The 22538-nt window shown below is 34.6% G+C and overlaps 1 protein-coding gene across 1 annotated transcript in view; it reads left to right on the forward strand.

The window, feature by feature from the left end:
- Positions 1 to 21458, forward strand: part of LOC125650195 (protein strawberry notch homolog 1-like) — a 43144-nt gene extending 21686 nt beyond the window's left edge. The window contains exons 15-29 of the mRNA XM_048878256.2: positions 93 to 284; positions 4281 to 4496; positions 6555 to 6820; positions 7074 to 7209; positions 7301 to 7413; positions 8554 to 8625; positions 8775 to 8874; positions 8984 to 9058; positions 9340 to 9486; positions 10768 to 10862; positions 12127 to 12219; positions 12520 to 12666; positions 14529 to 14605; positions 17953 to 18153; positions 19484 to 21458. Coding sequence (XP_048734213.2) covers positions 93 to 284; positions 4281 to 4496; positions 6555 to 6820; positions 7074 to 7209; positions 7301 to 7413; positions 8554 to 8625; positions 8775 to 8874; positions 8984 to 9058; positions 9340 to 9486; positions 10768 to 10862; positions 12127 to 12219; positions 12520 to 12666; positions 14529 to 14605; positions 17953 to 18153; positions 19484 to 19613 — 2060 coding nt within the window. The 3' untranslated portion in view covers positions 19614 to 21458. The remainder of the gene's footprint in view (positions 1 to 92; positions 285 to 4280; positions 4497 to 6554; positions 6821 to 7073; positions 7210 to 7300; positions 7414 to 8553; positions 8626 to 8774; positions 8875 to 8983; positions 9059 to 9339; positions 9487 to 10767; positions 10863 to 12126; positions 12220 to 12519; positions 12667 to 14528; positions 14606 to 17952; positions 18154 to 19483) is intronic.
- Positions 21459 to 22538: the final 1080 nt, after the last annotated feature.

Below are 22538 nucleotides of genomic sequence, written 5' to 3' on the forward strand. Positions count from 1 at the left end.
CAGTCCATTAACAAGCTTGTTCACCTGAACACAGGCTGAAATTTTATTTTCTATTTAGCTCTGAAGAAATGTAAGTGTATTTAACATTACAGAGCAAAAGAGCAATCACAAGTCCAAAAGACAAAAGAAAGGTGGATCGGATTCAGATGACAGTGGCTCAGACAGTTCGGATTCGGATTCAGACATTAGTGATCTGGAGTTAAATTTCCAGGAAGATCGAGAGAGCAGTGACTCAGATGTAGATGATTTCAATCCGTTTGGAAATGATTCAGATAGTGATGAAGGTATAGATATAACAGCACTAAATGATATCTTCAGTGATGAAGGTATAGATATAACAGCACTAAATGATATCTTCAGTGATGAAGGTATAGATATAACAGCACTAAATGATATCTTCAGTCAAAATCTGTAACTCATGATATTTTTATGTCCCCCTTCAAAGAAGAGGGGCATATTGGTTTGCACCTGTCGGTCGGTAGATCGCATGTTGTCCGCTCAATATCTTGAGAACTATTCACTTGATAATAATGATATTTCATATGTGGGTTGGTTATGAGTAGAAGAGGACCCCTATTGTGTTTCAGGTCAAAGGTCAAGGGTCAATCTACTCTGGACATAGGAATATAATGTCCGCTCAATATCTTGAGAACCTTTTGCTTGAAAGACATCAAACTTGGCACACTGGTACATCCTAAGGAGTAGATGACCCCTATTGATTTTGAGGTCATGGTCAAAGGTCAAGGGTCAAACTGGGCATAGGAATATACTGACCATTCAATGTCTAGAGAACCCTTTGCTTGACAGACATCAAACTTGGTACACCAGTACATCTTCAGAAGAAGATGACCCCTATTGATTTTTAGGTCACATGGTCTAAGATCAAGGATCAAACTGGACATAGGAATATACTGTCCGTTCAATATCTTGAGAACCCTTTGCTTGACAGACATCAAACTTGGTACACTGATATGTCTTCAGGAGAAGATGACCCCTATTGATTTTGAGGTCACATGGTCAAAGGTCAAGGGTCAAACTGGACATTGGAATATAATGTCTGCTCAATATCTTGAGAACCCTTTGATTGACAGACATCAAACTTGGTACACTGGTACACCTTCAGGAGAAGATGACCCCTATTGATTTTGAGGTCACATGGTCAAAGGTCAAGGATCATACTGGACATAGAAATATACTGTCTGCTGAATATCTTGAGAACCCTTTGCTGGACAGACATCAAACTTGGTACACTGGTACATCCTCAGGAGAAGATGATCCCTATTGATTTTGAGGTCACATGTTTGAAGGTCAAGGGTTAACCTGGACATTGGAATATGCTGTCCACTCAGTATCTTGAGAACCCTTTGCTTGGCAGACATCAAACTTAGTACACTGGTGTATATTCAGGAGATGACTTCTATTGATTTTGAGGTCACATGGTCAAAGGTCAAGGGTCAAACTGGACATATAATATACTGTCCACTCAATATCTTGATAAACCTTTTGCTTGACAGACATCAAACTTAGTACACTGGTACATCTTCAGGAGAAGATGACCCATATTGATTTTGAGGTCAAAATTCAATAGTTGAACTGGACATAGTAATATATTGTTTCCTATATTTTAAGAATTATTTGCTTGATTGACACCAAACTTGGTACTCTGGTACAGCATAAGGAGTAGATGACCCCTATTGATTTTTAGGTCACATGGTCAATTCACTCTTGACATAGGAAGATATTGTCTGCTCAGTATTTTGAATTGATGATACTACTATCAATTAAATGAAGTGTGTGTATAACCTTTTTCAATTTTGCACCATGGGGGGCATATGTGTTTTACAAACATCTCATTAGAATTTGTCTAGAACTACTTGGCTAATTTCGATCAAATTTCATGCAAATGATCCTTGGGTGGCGGGGATTCAAGTTTAATCAAATGAATATGAAATCAAAGTTTTACATGCAGATACCGGTATATAGGAAAAATATTTTAGAATCTTCTTCTCAAGAACAACAGGACCACAATTAGTCATGATAATATGCAAACATCTCTGGATAGAGCAGATTAATGTTTCTTCAAATTGAGGCCCCACGAAGTAGGATGGGGCCACAATAGGAGATCAAAGTTTTACATGCAATATATAGGGGGAAATCTTTAAAAATCTTTTCATCTCAACACCATCAGGACCATGATTTGTCATATTGATATTTAAGTATCTTCAGGTAGTTGAAATTCAAGTATGTTCAGTTCAGGGGTGGTTTCATAGGGTGGAGCCAAAATAAGAAATCAATGTTTTATATGGGAATATGCAGGAAATCAATTTTAAAAATTCTTTTTCAAGAGTAGAAGGACCACACTAAATTATATCCCAGTGCAAGTGTTCCCAAGTTTTGTAAATTCATATTTTTTTATGCCCTTGCGTCTATAGTTGGGGGCATATTGTTTTGTCCTATCTGTCTGAAACTTTAACCTTGCTCGTAACTTTTGAATGGTAAGTGGTAGGGCTCTCGCATTCCTTGTTTGTTTTTTTTTTGGTACAGAAGTTTTTAACCTTGTGACCTTGACCTTGGAGTTTCACCTACTTTTAAGTAAACTAACCCATTCAATAACTCCTAAACTTATATAAGTTAGGCTTTCATAATTTGCATATAAATTCATTATGGTGAAATCACAACAGCAAGCCCAAGGTGACCCGTGAGAGCGATATGACCCATGGACCTCTTGTTTTATGAAAAGAATAAATATTTGGTTTATGATTGTAATATTTTGTTTATTGAACTGAATTTTACATAATGAGAGATTTAGGTAAATTAGAAAGAAAGAAAAAAATGCAGTTTATATCATTAGGGGCAGATAACTGTATTTCACATTCAAATATAAACAGTGATTGTAGAAATATTTGAAATTTTCTGACAGATCTCATTTTACTAGAAAGCTATACACACGCATATCAAGAATTGTTATAATTTCATAATATACTCCCATAGTGCTATAAAACATCAAAACTAAAATATTTGGGGAGGGGGGATAATTACAGTAGCAGGGCTTTCAAAAGTAGCCGGTAGCCGGCGGATTTCCGCCGCCTATAGTAACATTAGGTGCCGGCTACTTTAGTGACAAAAATGTTTGTCCAATGAAAAAAACCTTTTATAAAACTTTAAACATCTTCCAAACTTTAGTAGACTCAGAAATCGCGGCCATATCAAACGTGTTTACTTGCGCTAAATTTAGTTCAGGTAAATACCGGCACCTGATTGGTCGTCTGTTGGTGTAGAAAATAATACATCAATTGCAATAGTCGGAAAGCCTCGGATTTACCCAATTCGTAACAACACAGACGAGAAGTTCCGAAAGATAACAAGTCCTGAACGTAAAAATCAATGATGTTGACGGAATGAAGAGAACAAATACCCTGTTCAGTTTCGGCTTTAAAAAGGCCAGAAGCGAAAGTGACACAAGTATAATATCAATCAACAATTTAAAAGCGAAAACAGAATTTAATCAGGAAAGATTTCAGACTTGCTATTCTTTTTAATTTGCAGATGCCCACGTGGTATTAAATAAAAACGAAAGTAGAATTTTTCAGCACAAATTCGCTATGTTACCAACAAATCTGTAGCTGTTAACTTGAATTTGTGGAAAAATAAAATTATAGGTCATTAAAATGTTACTTATTAATTTGTAATAAAGATTGTTTGGGTTTTATTGTTTCTTACAAAACAATTCAGTCTTATAAACTTTCAGTACAAATGTAGAAATAAAAGTGAAAGTTTCTGTTCAAGCAAAGACACTTAAAAATTAATTGATACAGCATTGCAAAAAATAATTACATGTAGTTATCTTGATGCACTTTATTTTTCATTTTGCATCAAAATTAGTACTTTGCAATGTTGAATTTTTTAAGTCTTTGCATGAACAGAAAGTTTCACTTATGAAACAATAAATTCATGGCAAAAGTAAAAATTTCAGGCAAAAAAATGACAATTTCAAAGCTGCATTTAAGTGCCAGGAAACCGCCAGAATGCAGGATTTTGCGTCATTTACCCCAGAGCTTCTGGGGGCCTTCAGCGGCCCCACTGACCCCCGGCCATAAGGGCGCCGAGCATAGCTCCGCGTGCGATACGGCTGTGCCGTTCACATTGGATCGCCTTCTACTTTTTCATTTCAGCCTCCTACTTTTAAATTTGTTGAAAGCCCTGCAGTAGATTATATGTCTGACTTGGACAGCCACTTTTAAGATATATCTGTATACAAATTAATGATTGTGATTTGCTAGATCCATGGCTGAAGAAAAGCAACAAGAAAACTAAGAAGAAAGACACTAATAAAAAGAAGAAAAAGAAATCCAAGGGAGTGGATGTGGATGAAGAGTTTGATAAAGCATTAGCTGCAGCAGGTCTACTGAAGAAGAACAGTCTAGCCAAGGAAAATGTCAACACTGCCAATAACTCCAATATGAACAAAACAGAAAATGGGGAAGAGCCTCTCTATAGTAAGTTTTACATTTACAGTAACACTCATTAGATATAGTGAATTTGGGTGTTCAGGTAGTATAGTAAGTTTTACATTTACAGTAACACTCATTAGATATAGTGAATTTGGGTGTTCAGGTAGTATAGTAAGTTTTACATTTACAGTAACACTCATTAAATATAGTGAATTTGGGTGTTCGGGTAGTATAGTAAGTTTTACATTTACAGTAACACTCATTAAATATAGTGAATTTGGGTGTTCGGGTAGTGTAGTAAGTTTTACATTTACAGTAACACTCATTAAATATAGTGAATTTGGGTGTTCGGGTAGTGTAGTAAGTTTTACATTTACAGTAACACTCATTAAATATAGTGAATTTGGGTGTTCGGGTAGTGTAGTAGGTTTTACATTTACAGTAACACTCATTAAATATAGTGAATTTGGGTGTTCGGGTAGTGTAGTAGGTAATGTGTTCACTTCTCACTGCTGGGAGTGTAGTTCAATCCTCAGCAGTGGTTGTATTTGAGAGGGTATTGTGGACATGTGGGTTTCTTCCAGTTTCCTATCACATCAATGACACGCCAATATCCAAGCTGACAATTACTATATTATGCAATGCTCACAGGTGTAATGATGATTTGAAAGGTACATGTTGTCAATTTTTTTTAATGTTAGATTTCAATAAAGATATCAATATTATGGTATTCTATAAATAAGATGAAATAAAAAATAAAACTCTCTTAGTCTTAGATATGCATACAAATTTTTTACCAAGATTGTAGAGATATAGAAGAAAAATAGTTTTAAAACACAACCTTTGGCTTTGACACACTTTCTTTCCAAAATTAGCATAGTGCTGACCATGTGACTGTCTTAATAGCATACTATCTGCTATTTTTTCACAAATTCTGTACATATCTAACTGCCCTTAGTGTTAACACATCATCCAGCACAATGATTTTAGTTAGATTCGTATTCCTATATATACGGAAAGATGAAGCAGATTTCAAAATAATGCTGACCCAGTGATTTTTTTTGGGCCAAAATGCCACCGATATTCGGCTGTTTCCCCTCACTAAAATTAGCTATTTTTTCCCAATTATATATATATGTTTTTCCCAATTTCATTTCTAGGGAAATTAGGCCATTTAAAAAAGAAGGTTACTGTATATTGCTGACAAAGAGTAAATACGTTTTTTTCTTCAGTTTTATTCTCCAAACCACTGCACATGCAAACGGTTTTTTAAAGAATATGTAAAACAATAGAGGCATCCATATAAGCAGATATGCAGCGAAGTATATAGTTTCCAGATACACATTAAGGCATTAATGACAATTTAGTTTGACCACCATTATATGTAGGGTCAGGCTAATAACAGGAAGTGGCCAACAGTATACTGGTAGGGCTTTACTAAAATCCGAAAATTACAAACAGGAGAGGCATTCTGGAAACTTGATTATTAATATAATATTTACAAGATTATGGGTACAAATGCTGGTGAATTAATAATTTATTATTTTCTTTATGAAATTAGACAATAAGCATTTTTTTGAAAAAGTAAATAATATCTATACAAGGTGTGACTTCCTATACATATTTAATGTTAAATAATGATTTATTTTATGATTTTAAATCAGATCTAAAATAAACCTCAAACAAACAAAAAATGTTATATGATTATTTTATGCATCTTTACCATTTTAATTTACTATGAATGATTTTTCCCAATTTGAGGAAAATGTCGCTAATTTTTTCCCAATTCAAAAGGAGGGGTGGTAGTTTGAAAAACAAAAAAAATCACTGTGACCTAAGATGTCTGAGAGTTAAATAGTCCAGAATGAACAAAAATTTCATTCATCACTCTCATCTGGAATGAAATCAGATAGTTTCATAAGTAATATATATTACCATTATAGATACTGTACATTAACCATGTTAGTTTGGAAACAGAGAGAATATTAATTATTGATATGTATGTACCTTTGAATAATCATTCTTACTTCGGTACTTCTAGAGGGTAGATGATATGAATGATGTTTCAATCAGAAAAGTTTGAATGAGATCTGTTCTTGTCAGGCATGGATGCAGTGGAACAGGCGGTTGCCATGAAGAACGAGTTGTTGGACATGTTAAATGAAATTGGAGAGAATCTTCCACCCAACACCTTAGACCATCTGATTGACGAACTGGGAGGAACTGAGAGTGTTGCTGAGATGACGGGCAGAAAAGGTCGTGTTGTCAACACTGACGAGGGCATCACGTATGAATCTCGCAGCGAGATTGATGTGCCTCTGGAGATTCTCAACCTCACAGAGAAACAAAGATTCATGGATGGAGAAAAGGTTTCAGTATTGCATTCAGAAATATAAAGACTTATCTATAGGCATGCATCTTCGTTAGCCAAGGGTGATGCTCTACGGTGTTTCTTGGGTGAAAAGAGACACACTGTGAAGCGTCACTCTTGGCTAGCGAAGATAATAGGCATGTAGCAAATTATAGAAGGGAAAATTAATCATTGATAGTAAGTGGTATGAAGCATAATCATATCTGAAAGAAAGTAATTTTAAAACATTTTATGTCAATTTCTATCTGCAGAATGTAGCTATAATCTCTGAAGCAGCAAGTTCAGGTATATCTCTCCAAGCTGACAGACGTGCAGTAAACCAGAAAAGACGAGTCCATATAACCCTGGAATTACCCTGGAGTGCTGACCGAGCCATCCAGCAATTCGGTAGGAATAGTTGGACTCTTGCACTTATGATGATTCTTCTAAATGAAATTCGCTTCTAAAAGGAATTTACTTAACTACTGATCTTTTTTAGGACGTACACATAGATCAAATCAGGTGAATGCCCCAGAGTATATGTTCCTCATATCTGAGCTTGCTGGAGAACAAAGATTTGCTTCTACCGTTTCCAAAAGACTAGAGAGTTTGGTAAGAAATAACTTGTGAGCTTCTGAAAAAGTTATTACTAAGGCTTTTCTGAGAATATTGCAAGTTGATAACAAGTTGGAAACTGGCATGTAAGATACATTAATAATTTTTGATTAACAGCATTGTCGAGTATTTCCACCTTCCTCCTCCATAAATGCATTTTTTATGCCCTAGTAAATGGATTGTATACATCATGGTATGGCATAGCCCGACTGCCTGCACCTTGTGGATCAGATAAAAACACATCTTTCCCCATGATTAAAGAAAAAGGTGTATTGTTATAGACCCTTCTTTGTTGTGAGGGAGGGGGGTGGGGGGGGGGGGGGGGGTTGAACCAAAAATAATTCAACTGTTGCTTCCTTGAATTTTATGGTTATACATATTCAAATCGTCCAGTATTAGCATTCATGCTGTGAGGCTTAGGACCATCACACTTGGTCAGTTGATGGGAGGGGGGGGGGGGGGGGGGGTTATGTCATGTACACAAAACAAGATAGAATAGAAACAGTACTAATAAAGCTAGGATAATCAAACTTAATACGCATATTCATCCATCGTAGATGAGGATGTATAATAGTTTGGTGTCTGTATTTATCCATCAGCACCTTGTGGGAGGGATAAAAACAGTGCTAAGAAGGCTAGGATAATCAAATGTAGTACACATGCACCTCAATCATGGTGAGAGGAAGGTGTTTATCATTTCTCAAGGTCAAAGTTAAGGTCATACTTTCATGGGCAGTTATGAAGGAAAAGCAATACTAGTAAAACTAGGATCATCAATATTGGAGTACATGTTCCCCATGGTGCTGGTTCAAGTATATATTTACAAAAACTAATGTCACTTCTCAAGTTGTATTTTGTTAAAATGAAATCTTTCCTCAATTTTTATGATTACCAAAGTTTTCTTGATCTAACGTCAGTATTAGAGAAAGTGCCGAAAGAACAATGTCGGAGCTGTTTTTGACTGAAGAATTGTTTATTTGGATGGTCATCTTTTCATTGATTACTATTGCATTCTGAATATATAGGAGGCATATTTTGAAGCCTGAATGTTGGTCTTATTGGTTTCAGAGATACTGAATATAGCTCAGTAAATTATTGGTAATTTTCCCGGTTGTGATACAGTATTTATGTTTACAGGGAGCTCTAACACATGGAGATAGACGAGCCACTGAGTCCAGAGATCTGAGTCGATTTAACTTTGATAACAAGGCAAGTTTTGAAAGTTTCTGAAAATATAGCTGTGAATTACTGTCCCTTTTGAGGATGACTTGTGTTGTAACTAGTTGTTGTATGACGGAGGTTGCCTATCAGTGAGTTTGAGTCCTTAATGAGATGGTGTATGTTATAATTATTTGCAGTATGGTAGAACAGCATTGGAAGCTGTGATGAAGTCTGTGTTAGGATTTGATGTTCCTCTTGTTCCTATTCCCACTGCATATGATGGAGACTTCTTGGCAGGTGAGTTGGGCTTCAGAACAGATCCATAATCCACTTTTATATTAAACATCAAATGAATTGTGAGCAACTTTTGAATGAAAATTACAAGGTAGAGTGATTTGTGTTTCAGATGTGAAGAAAGGTTTGTCAGGTGTTGGACTGATCAGCCTTGATGATCGCATTGGGGTCCCATTACTAGAAAAAGGCAAGACTGATATGATATTCCTCTGTTGGGGGGGATGAATGTGATGCATATTTAAAATGTGTCAAAATGTTTGCAGAATACTTCATATTTATCATTAAGAACCTTTGTTAAGAGTGGAGTCAAACTTTATTGAATTAATTCAAAATCTTAAAAACTTCATAGTGATATAGATGTATGATATTTATCTAGTAGGTCTGTGTTCATACATGCATTGTTTACTTTTTAGTGTGTTCATGGGGAAATGTAAATATTAATTAATCAATGTATGTCTTTAATTGCAGATTATAACAACATCAGTAAATTCCTTAACAGAATCCTTGGAATGGAAGTCGCCCTTCAGAATGCCTTGTTTAAATACTTTTCTGATACACTGACAGCCATTATACTGGATGCAAAGAGAAGTGGAAGATGGGACATGGGAATTCTGGGTAAATTTTCCAAAATGGAGTGAGTGGTTTTTGGCTCACTGGAGATTTTTCTGATCAAAATTTGTATGGTCTGTTGTTAGTTGTTTACCTCTCTAAGAAGTGGCCATTGGGGAAAGTGGAAAAAAGAATAAAACAAAGCCGAAATCATCAAAATGAGAAAGGTCACACTGATCACGATGTTAGCAGAAAAATATAGACACAGTGTGAGAAAGGTCACACTGATCACGATGTTAGGAGAAAAATATAGACACAGTGTGAGAAAGGTCGCACTGATCACGATGTTAGCAGAAAAATATAGACACAGTGTGAGAAAGGTCACACTGATCACGATGTTAGCAGAAAAATATAGACACAGTGTGGACCTTTCTGATTTTGATGATTCCGGCTTTGTTTTATTTATTTTCTGATTTTGATGATTCCGGCTTTGTTTTATTTATTTTCTGATTTTGATGATTCCGGCTTTGTTTTATTTATTTATTCATTCAAATTTGAGAGTCTGTTTTGTTTGTTCCCACACAATCCATACTGATACTTGCCATGATTGTCATCTTTGTGCAGTTCATTATGGATTGTCTCTATCAACTCATTTAAAACCATAAACGTTTTGCCAAATATTGTCCATCTGGGTTTGGGGGGTGGGGTGGCAAAATACTATAACATTGGCTACAAGACAGTTGAAGCATGATCGTTTGCATTACTGAATATAATCAATAATAACACGCTAGTATGAAAGACAGGATGCTTAACTTGAACATTCATGAAATAGGACAAAATATTTTCAGGTGAGAGTAAGTAAGTCTGACATTTAGCGTGTGAAGAGGTCACTTAGGATAACCCTAGGTGCAGTGAAATCTTGATTCATATTCAATCTCACATTTTTTCACTCATCCATATTTTCAGTCATGTCAGTACGCATGTGGTTAACCAAAAGGTTGAAAACTTGATGATTTTTAAGAATTACAAAGCTGACCTTGGTTAAAAATAATTGAAATTATGGATTATTTGATTGAATTTTGAAGTGCTTAAAATCTTATACACCAATAATAATAATGCCAAAGTAAGTGATGTGCATAAACATTCATAGATTTCAAGAATTATCAAAAATTGCAGCAGATGTAAATCATAAATTGGAAAGGGATACATTATTGCAGCTATGGTACACTAGTAACACTGCTAGTGCAATTTAACAAGTTCTAACCATATGTATGGCTATGTTAAAAAAGGTTAGTCTGACGTGGGGTCATGCAGTTTTATATCTGTATCTGTGTTTAAATTTTACAGATCTGGGTTCAGGTGGAGAAAGTGTGAAAAGAATAGAAACAAAAACCTTTGTAGGAAATGCTGCAGCAAACACAGCGAAGACGGAACTCACAACTGTAAGTATTTCCGAGTGGATAAAATCAATTGTTAAAAGCAGCCATTGTGTAGATAAACAGTGTTTAATCTAAAAATGTGCAATTGAATCATTCAGTTGATAAAGTCAACCAGATTTGTTACAAAGCATCCTTGGGTTAGAAGACATATAAGTTCCCTTAGAGTCGAAGAGTGAAAATGGCAACTAGGGGAAATAAGCAAAATTTTAATGAAAGCTTCTTTGTACCGTGTACATTTATTCAAGTTTGTGCTAACCCTGACCCCAGGATGAGTCACAAATATCTGGGGGGTGGGGGGGGGATTTCTCCGGGACAACAAGGCTGCAAGTTATCTAAATTATCCTCCTTGGTGTCTACTGGGACAGACTAGAGAGTTACAGATCCACCCTTTTTAAAATCCTTTGATTTATGACGCAAGAAAAATTTGCATGGTTGAGGCCTTATGTCGTATTTTTACAATATCTAAATCTTCTCAACATATTTTTTCCACTATACTTGTGTCCAAATATACCTTCAATCCCTCATTAAAGCCCCCATGTGACCCAGCAGCTTCAAATGATTTCAAGCTACTAGTTCCTGTAGTTGCATTACCAACTTGCCTGTCATCAGAATTCCTCCTCAAAGCACCATTAACAGAATGTCTGCTGTCAACCATACGTTGTCGTTGAGAACAACAGTCCGAACAGCACAATAAACAAAAAAAAATGGCATCCTGGAAGAAATATGGCTAATATCCACAAACTAATTATAGGTCAATAAAGCAAATAATAATTTCAAAATAAATTGCAAGATTTAAAGAAATGAATTAATATATTTTCATTCTTATTTTGACATGTATCGGTATATTTCTATTATATCTTATTTTCTGTGTATGTTTTTGTTTACATGTATAGCAATTAACACATAGGTAGACCCTGGCCACTCCAGGTAAATAACATCTGATTTGATTAGGTCCCACCAACTTTTTCAGTAACTGTCAGATCATCAAATGGGTGTTTAAGCTGGCAGTGTGGGGCCCTTATAAAAGGTTCAATGTTTATGAGATTTGTCTGAAACAAGACTAGGTCAGGTTTTAACTTCCAATATGAGAAGATTGACATTTAAAGGTAGATGAAAGATATTGTACATCTATGTACATGTAATGATGTATAAAAGATTTTGTGTACACATACATGTATTATAGTGTACATGTATATACTCTGTGTAAATTGTAACATGCTACTATATTTAGTTACATTGCCAGTTATTGTAAATGGTATTAATGCAGATCTCTGTGGAAAGAGGAATGTCCTTCTCACAAGCCAATGACATTTGGAGAAAATACACTGGAATAGATGATGGCTTTTACATATCCTCCATGGTAAGTTATTGTGTATGCTCATTGATTGATGATTATACTCAAATGTGTACATTTACCAATATTTTGTGAATAATAAACTTTTGATGTTTTATTGTGTATAATTCTTGATATAGATTGTGAGCAAGCAACATTTCATTTTAACCTATATTTAAAAGAAACAAGTTAAATTACAAAATGTGAATTTATAGAATATATGTCTTTGTATTTTGAGGGATTTTAAAAATTATCCCTTGCCTCCATTGTCATCATGTCCCTATAATACAAACAACTTAAAAAACATTCACTCTGTTAATCCTGAAGGAGAGAAATGTGAAGAAAACAATCATTTTGGCTGTGTTCTTTGGGACCAACAAGAAGAGAGAGAAATTGTACAATGTCTATAGGCCAAACACAGGCAGACAACTCCATGCAGAACCTCTCTCCAATATCAAACGCAAATACAAGAAGGTATGTTGTGTATCATCAAGTAAAAGCATTTGAAAGATACTTTCCAAGGCTCAGTGTAGTATCAGAATAGATATTCACGTGCAACCTCAGTGTAGTGTCAGAGTAAATATTCACATGCAACCTTAGTGTAGTGTCAGAATAAATATTCACATGCAACCTCAGTGTAGTGTCAGAATATTCACGTGCAACCTCTGTGTAGTGTCAGAATAAATATTCACATGCAACCTCAGTGTAGTGTCAGAATATTCACATGCAACCTCTGTGTAGTGTCAGAATATTCACGTGCAACCTCTGTGAAGCAGGGCTCGAAATTAACATATGCCCGTCAGTCTGTGACTGGTTAAAAGTCTGGTGGACTGACTGACATTTGTTTTAGTCAGTCCGATGGGACTGGTTAATTTTCTAAAGCATCATTTTGGAAAATATACTTATGAAATTTTATACACAGATTTGGCATGCTTCAATCTGTAGATATCAGACGAATCTGATTCGTAGATATAAATCCCACTTTTCAGTGTTACAATATTGTCTGAGGCATATTGAGTTAAATTTCATTTTGATAACATTAACAAAATATGTTTAATAATTTCCGGAAAACTCTGTTGGACTGGTAAATTTTTCTACGGACTGGTTGAAATTATACCCCATCAGTCCGGCTGGACTGGTGACAAAAAAAGTTAGCTTCAAGCCCTGTGAAGTGTCAGAATAAATATTCACGTGCAACCTCAGTGTAGTGTCAGAATAAATATTCACTGCAACTTCATTTTGATTTGGCAAGTTAAGGTACAAATCTGTCTCTGGTGACCACTTAGACATTGACTGCAGTTTCTCAATCACCTGAGAAATATAATAAGATTGAAACTATGGTGGGAGTAGGGTCACTTCAAATAGAAAGTCTACCTGGATTAAGGACCCCCCTCCCCAACACCACCACCCCCCCACCCCCCCCCCCCCCCCCCCCCCCTCCAAAATCACCCCATCTTAAATGAGTAGCTGTTTGGAGGAGAAATTTTCAGTGTTGCATATGTATGTACCATCATTGTAGAGCTACTTTTTAGGGTAATGGTTCTGTATGAAACATCAGTTTTCCTTGTTAGTGGTAACTACATGTTCACGTATGTATCACAAAGAGACAAACAATTCATTGTAATCACAAAGAAAGCAAAAAGTTCGGTAGAGGAATATACTGGACGCCTGGAAATGTGGTAATACAATATACTGGACAATATATTATTGCCAAATCAACTGGTACCACACTATATGCACATATTTAACTCAATTTAATTGAAAGCTAATGTGAGCTTTTCTGATTGAAATATGTCTGTCTCTCTGTGAAATTTTCAACTTTTTGTCAAGTAGGGCTAATTTCAACCAAACTGGACACAAAGTATCCTTTGGTGATGTGGGATTCAAGGTTGTTAAAGTGAATGACCAGACACCTTTCTAGGGGAGATAATTTAAAAATAGTAAACATGGGTGGGCTGTTTTTAAAATCTTTTTCTCAAGAATCACTTGACCAGAAAAGCCATAACAAAGAAGGTTCCTTATATAATGAAAAAATTAAGTTTGTTCAAAAACATGATCCCAGGAGCTAGCGTGAACCAGCAGGAATTTATATGTCAAATTGATATGGTATTCTGATGTTGTGTAGAATCATGTTTGTTCACGCTATGACTCCAGAGTTTAAAGCAAGGCAATGATAGAGGTTCAGTGTTTTACATAGGAATATATGGGCAAGAAATCCAGGGTGCATATGTAGTGTAGATTTAAGTTTGTTCACACCATGCTTTCAGTGAAAGTAATGTAGATACGCCTATTGTATCGTTATGAATTTTGCAAACTGATAAGTATTTCCATTCCAGGTATTGCCCGACTTAGCACAGCCTTGGTGGGAAGACCAATATAATCTGTCGGCAAAAATCTGCAGTCATGCTTACTGGTATGTTTTCAGATGTAATCGGGTATAATAGAATGCTGTTTATGTATTTGAATTATAGTGTAACCCCTTAAAGGGGCATGGACACGATTTGAGCTGAAGATTTTCAAATTTCATTTTTCCATTTTTATACGTCCGTCTTTAGACTGGACGTATTATGGTACAGCGATGTCTGTACGTCCATTGGTCCGTCCGTCCATTTGGGGGTTTTCTCTTTATAATTTCATTTCCCTTTCACATATCATGCTGAAACTTGCTGTGTAGCTTTTTTGTGGGTCACTTTAGATCATACTGCAATTCTGATCCATTTCGACCTTTTTTCCAGGAGTTTTGCCCCTTTATTTGGAAATAATTATTATATGGAGGGTACATAATTTGTCCGCCCTACTCCTCCCACAGTTTTCAAATGAGAGCCTTCTTATTTTGTGGAGTGTTTGTATGGGTATTGAAGATGTATATGTGGGATGGATTTTGATTTTCTACAATTTTTGAGAAAATTACAGGTTGTTGAACTTAGTCTATTTGGAAATTAATATTCTATGGAGGGTACATAATTTGTCTGCCCAACTCCTCCCACAGTTTTCAAGTGAGGACCATCTTATTTTGTGGAGTGTTTGTATGGGTATTGAAGTTGTGCATCTCGGAAAGGATTTTGATTTTCTTCCCTTTTTGAAAAAAATTACAGGTTGTTGAACTTAGTCCATTTTGAGGAAATCTCGATTTTTAAGCTAAGACCCTTTGTTCATATGAAAGTTTGTCACAGCCTCATGATGGCTGATACTACCTGAAGCAAAGTTATACAAATTATAGCACAAGAAAAACACCCTATGTAAGCATTTCACAGGCGTATTATGTACCGTTTGCGGTACTCTTATTAATGTTTACATTCTTAATAAATTTCTAATGGTCAACCAAAATTTGAATGTCAATTGTTGAGTTACAAGTGATATACAGCACTCACAATTCTTTGTTTGTTTAATATGTAAACAAGACTCATGCCATGTTTATTGTTGACATGTAGATTGCTTAATAGAAAAAAAATTTTAAAACAAAATGAGATTTGACAAACACTAGACTGTTTAATTGTGTTCAGAATGAACTTGTAGTTTGAGTAAATCTGCTTTAAATGAAACTTATACTTGTATATTTAACATATGTAAACAAGCACATGACACAAGCCTTGCTTACATAACATAACATTTCAGGTTGAGTTCAAGGCCACTGGAAAAATATATTTGTTATCATTGTGGTCATAATGATGTGTTGATTTCTGATAAGAGATTGCAATCTTACAGTACCCGCTACGTTATTCTTGACATGATAAACGATAGGACACGATACACGCACAATAGGATAGGATACACACACGATACAATAGGATATACATACGATAGGATACACGATAAACCTGATAAATGCAAAACTGGATAAACGATCTTCACGATAAACCTGATAAACGGAAAACCTGATAGAAATGTTGTATATTTAGAAACGATTTAGACAGAACGAAATTTTGATACCTACAACATAATTACATTATGTTGATAATAATATTGAAGGATTTCAATGTTCATTATATACCTACATTACAGACAACGCAGATTTCTTGTTTTCCGCGTTCTCGCGATGGGAAAAATCTAACGCAGTAATCTATAGGTAACTCAGGAAAACTGCGTTCTCATCGCGGGATGACTATCAGTTACCTGTCCCCGTCGCGGTAATATTTGTTTAAAACATTGATCGGTTTTGTACCATATACTGTAATTTCTTTAATCCACGGTCTTACGGTTTTTTTTTGGTTTTTTTTTGTTTTTTTTTATCTATGTATTTTATGCCATCACAGCTAAAATAAAAAAACTAAAATATATACGGCATTGAATTCATTATTTGATATCTATATGAATTTTCTCAGCCAATGATTCTAAAACTTATATTGTCACCTAATGTTTAATATATAAATTATACAGGGAATTAACTAAATGTAATATAATATAGTGATATCATGCTTCAGTAGCTCTCTTATGCTAATGTATATTACCTTGAATATGAAATAAAACCAAGTAATATTGTGTGTGTAGTGAGGAGGGGGTTATTTTGCATCAAGCTCTAAGTTCACGGCTCATTCAACATCTCAAGTTATTTTCATAACGACCGCTTTAAAAAAATCAACGCACTACACCTGTTCGATATTTTTACACTATGAATGATAATTGATAGTCATAAGTAATTGGAACATATTTCTTGGAATTGATATTTTGTTAACAAAATATAAATAAACTGTTTAAAAAAAAACATAAACAAAACCCGGCTTGTTTTAAATTCGCAATTTTGAAACGCTTAGTGTGTAAAAAAGAAATTCAAATAATCATCAAAACCAACATAAATTTCCAGTATCTACACGTACGACTATTGGTACATGTGTACATGTACAAGTAAAAAAAAAAAAACAATGATGACAGCGGAATCGTGCCCAGTTGAGCAGAATTTTGGGGGATGCAACACCCTTGCACCCTTTTAAAATTTAATCTTCTAAATGTGTGAAATACAATGTCCCTGAGAATGTTAGCTGTCAAAACACGGGTGATACACAAAATCAGATATAAGGACGCGCACAAGTTCAGCAGTTGCTATATAAGTAATATACGGGTGAAAAAAATTGGAAGAAAAAGAACCTTTATTAAGATATACATGTATGTGATAAACAATGTAATTTACTGATTTTTCCTTTCAAATCGGAACTCCCTATTTTACTGTTAGTGTTAATTACAAATAATTGTTTCTAGACAAACAAATGTTTATGAACTTCAGATGAAGGAGCTTTCAGATTTACTGTCCTCGGTTTGCTCGACAGACCACTGCCTACTTTCCAGACTACTTAGAATTAAATTGTGATAAATTTTCACTCTCTCTGGACAGACAAATAGCTCTTCTTCTGCCTTAACATCGACAACTTATGTTCTCCTTCAACTATACCGTCTTTCCTCGATTCCTAAAAAAGCTTCTTTAACAAAACGAATAAAGGTTTCAGAAAGTATCGTACTTTTTCATTTGATTTTATGTACGGAAAATCTGATACACGCAAAACACGATAGACCTGATAAACGCAAAACACGATAGAAAACGGAAAACCTGATATAGGATAGGATACACGCACGATACGATAGGATACACGCACGATAGGAATATCAAGAATAACGTTGCGGGTACTGTACATTGTTGCAATTAGATGCTTTGATAGTGCTCTTGTTGCATACTAAACTCTTTAATAGTTGCCCACATTGTAGTTTTATTTATATTCTACCATTCTTTGGAACACTCTATTTCTGATTTAAAATGATTGTTTCCTTTAGGAAAGGAAGTTGTAAAAAGGCCAACTTGGGTCTCACATGTGAGATTGGCCTGAGAACTCGCACTTTTCACATCTTAAGTGGATCAGTCCTGAGTGTGTGGAGTAAGGTAGAAAGTGTTTTAGCCGCGATGCCAGGTGGATCGGCCTCCAAAATGCAAATCATTCGTCTCAAAACAGATTGTGGTCAAAGGATAGTAGGCAAGTATTCTTTAGAAATCAGGTTCGTTATCGTTTGTATTCAAGGTAAATTAGTTATGAATTAAAAGATATGGAGTATTATAACTTAATGGATACATGTTTCAACAATTTATAATGCATCGAACATTCATGTACAATTATGTGATAAATGATAAGTGGTAATTAATTACATGTATGTGTACCAAACCAAAAATTGTTCACCATGGCCATAAACAATTTCAACAATAGATGCATACATGTGATAATTTTTCAACTGCAAATCTGTACAATGACTTTAAAGAAAGCGTGATTTGGAGTGAAAAATCTCTCCACAAAAAGTGATACAAAATCTGTACAGAATATCAATCCGAAATGGATTTGATACACCTATAAATAATTTTAAGCATACTGCGAGATATTTTCATTAATTCCATAAGTGCATGGTAATAAAACAGAATTATCTCATGAATATAGCATCTAATGTTACCTATTTGATTGGTGTTGAGACCTTAAATATTTTGTCATTTCTAATTCTATAATATATACATTGCATTTGCAAGAACAGAGAAAATTCTGGTGATCACAGTTGTTGACACAATCAACTTACAATTACAGTGATAATAGATTTTTCATTCATTGTTCCAACATAACATTGGAAAAATAAGATTATAATAAGTTTTTAAGTCATAAAAAAGGCATTCTTGGAAATTGACCTTTTTTATCCTCATAATTGCGATGTTTAGATAGTCTACAGTTAGAAAATATATACATTAAAGATTGCTTTTGTTTACCTTTAATTCATATGACATAAAATGAAATTTAAAAGATGTCAATTAGCAATGACAATTAACAAAACAACTACTTGACCTATTTCTGACCACTGCACACAAGCAGCAGTTTTGTCTTGAGATCCGCCAAGGTAGTGTAGGGAATTGACATGTTATGCAATCAAAACGTTATAGTGAACCAGCGCAAAGCATACTGCACGATCTAATGACTAAAGCGCATGAAATAATTCGAGCTAAATCTAAACCTTTAACCAAAAAAAATTTTGACGCCAATCCCAGAAGTCCCTTGTCAAAAATGGCTGAGATCTCACAAAGTCACGTCTTGGACTATGATTGTGAACTTGCATGGATTATCATCCTAATCTTGTGGTCTCCTAGCTTAAAAATTCAGTGCACCATTAGGCATAATGTTTAACGCAGTGCAATGTTTATGAAAGGCAGGATAAGATGATGCATATTATGCACTCTAGCAGTGCACTTTATTTTGTTCATGTGATGTTTATCAATTTATCTGTTATGTTTTACAGGCAGATGTTTATCAATTTATCTGTTATGTTTTACAGGCAGTTTGATTCCAGGAAACTGTGTGCAAGCTTTGACTTCCATTCTCTCTGAAGGTTGTGGCAAAAGTTTTACTGAGAAACACCCCCAGCCAGTTCAAGATGATGAGCATTTGAGTATGCCATTGTTGTTCTAGAAGTTCTAAACATTGGTGCTGAAGTCCTCATTTATGGGGCTGATTATGTGTTCTACTTTAAACTATATCTGGGATCTGGTAGATCTGCTTCAAATTGTACTCAAAGAAAGGAAATTAAAACACTAATGACCAGTTCAAAGACTGAATTATGGATAATTTTCTGGTAAAGATATTTCCAATATGAAAAGGAGAAAGTTTTTGGTTATTTTCTTTTGCCAATGACTGCACAAGTTGTGTATTATGAATATTTTATGATTACGATGTTTATTTGGATGTGCATATGGTTAAGAAAGTTATCCAATAGTAAATCCCAAAATTTTACAGGTACTGTATCTCAAATTATTTGATAATTACAAGGCTCTTTGTAGACATATAAAGGAAGTACATGTATGTCAAGCATGTATTATATCATCTAATTGAAATAAAAACCAAAGAGTTTTCAGGTGGTGAAGAAGTTCCGAGTTTGAGTTTCCATGTGTACCAAACCCTGTGTCTTTCAAATTGTTTTTTTGAATCACTGTGTGTAAAGGTTTTCACAGTTTAATCCAGAAAAACTAGTCTTTACATGTAACAGTGTTTGGATTTCAGATGATAAATAATTGAAATAGTTCATGTTGAAAGTTTTATAAATTTGGTTTTACTCTGAATCAATCAATGATGGAAACACTTTTGAAAAGTTGAATTGTATGATGAATTAATGTTTATTTATTTAGGAAATGTGTTTTTTTTTTTTTTTGTGAACATTCAGATAATAGAAATAGTTTAGGCTATTTAGATATGTTTTGTAGATTATTTAAGTACTAGTATTTCTTTTTCTGTTTCCAAAAGCAGACAGACGTATTGACGAGTATTAAATGTCTTAACATTCTTCTGTTTCAACAACTGATTCCATTCTACAACATTCCATTTTTGTAGACTGATCAGGTGATTTATATTTATATCTCAGTGCAATTCTTACAGTTGACTTGCTCAGTATGAAAACGTACCAAACTTTGGGTTATAAACCTGGTTAGTATCATGTTTCATCCAGTCTAGTCATTGATTTCTATGCATATTGTATACAACTGCAGCATGCAATGTGCATGAACTAAGAAAAATGTATATTAGACATGATATAAGGATGCACAATTTAAAAATAGTGACAATGAGTGTCGTATCGGGGAATATTGTAAAAATGTTGCTATCAAAATGTAGACTCTTCTCTCATTGTATATATTATGTGGATGCAGGTGTTGGATTTTGTGGAACAATTTCTTTTTCTCTTTGTCCATTTATATTTATCTGATTTTTATTGTGCAATTGTGTTTGTGTGATTGTTAAGTTAAATTTGTTACTGAGTGTAAAAGTTTGTAATTTATATGTGATAAAAACAACTCATGCTTGTGAAAGGTTTCATATGTATTGGTGTTAAAGTAGAGTAATTTCATGTCCTGGTTTTGTAATTTTTATCGTAAAAAAATAATTTTAATTCTCACAAAATATTACGATTGTTATTTCTTTTGGTTAATGATTCACAAGTTTATATGTGAAGTGCCTTATTTGAAATCGAAAGTGTTGTGATGTTGTGTAATTAATCTTGAATATTCTTTTGTTTTATGAAGTCGAGTCTCAAACATTGATGTAAAATTTAAGGTACATGTAGATTTTGAAGTTGTGAATGCATTTAAATGAATTCATTATCTTGCATTATTAAAACCTGCCATGTTTTCTGCTCCATCAAGTTTATGTTTTGACATGAGAGTTAAGCAGACTGTGATCCCCACTTTGTAAAGTTTGAGAGAGTGTGTGTTTGTTACATCTGAGAAAAAAATATCTTGCTGTTAATAATAAATTTTTTGAAATATTGCTGATTTCTTTTAGAATTTTTAGGACACCTGAGTTACTCGGATGATCAACATGTATTGCTATTGGTCTTTCTGATCACTACCATTCCATTAATTTTCAAATTTGTTAAGGAAGCATCTTTAGGACAAAGGGGACATAAATTGTAAATTTCAGGACTTCAGCACACCGGGGTCTTTGGGGAAGGGGCAAAAGTTGACCAAATTTCAAAAAACTTCTATAAAACCGCACATCTGTATGAAAATCTAAATGCATAATGATGTCGAACAGGAAGTCCTATACCAAAATTGTAAATTTTATGAACCCTAGGGTAGAGGTTCTCTCTCTCCAGGGTGGGGCCAAACTTGGTATGCTTATTATGTAGAACATACAGTATATATAACATCATTAGTGCTATTGATACTAAATGGGTATTTATAAAGAGTAGGTAGTCCTTTACCAAAATTGTAAATTTCATGATCCCAGGGGTATGGGTTTTGGTATTGGGGTGGGGCCAAAATGGGGCGATGATTAAATTTGTTCAGCACTGAATGAGGAGTTTAAAAGGTGCAAGACGATTGGACAATATTACTACTCTTGCTGCGGAACTTCACTTAAAATTTAAAGTTTAAATATGATTGACCCGTTTAAACTGAGGCTAATAGCTGGTTAAAACGAATCTGATCTGCCGAAACGGACGATCAACATTCATTCAAATATTGTGAGGGTTGCCACTATGGAGCGCCAAATTAACATAAACTCAAATAATTGAAGATATCTTCAATTATTTGAAGATATCATCAATTCAATTATTGCTCTCTTTAATTGAATTAATGCGCGCATTAAATCAATTATTGCTCTCATCAATTGAATTAATGCGCGCTTCAATTCAATTAATACGTGCATCAGTTGAATTAATGAGAGCAATAATCTTAAAAATTATTGCTCTCTTCAATTCAATACGCTGGTTTCGAGATATGTTCGAGTTATTTCCCTTTGAAGAACTCTCGTACATAGTAAGGCACGAAACAACTTGTTTACATGCGGGAGTGGGACGAATATTCATCACTGCTTTAGTGAATGTACTCAGTAAGTCTCTCATAC

This window comes from Ostrea edulis, chromosome 1, assembly GCF_947568905.1.
Source record: "Ostrea edulis chromosome 1, xbOstEdul1.1, whole genome shotgun sequence".
Taxonomy (NCBI): domain Eukaryota; kingdom Metazoa; phylum Mollusca; class Bivalvia; order Ostreida; family Ostreidae; genus Ostrea; species Ostrea edulis.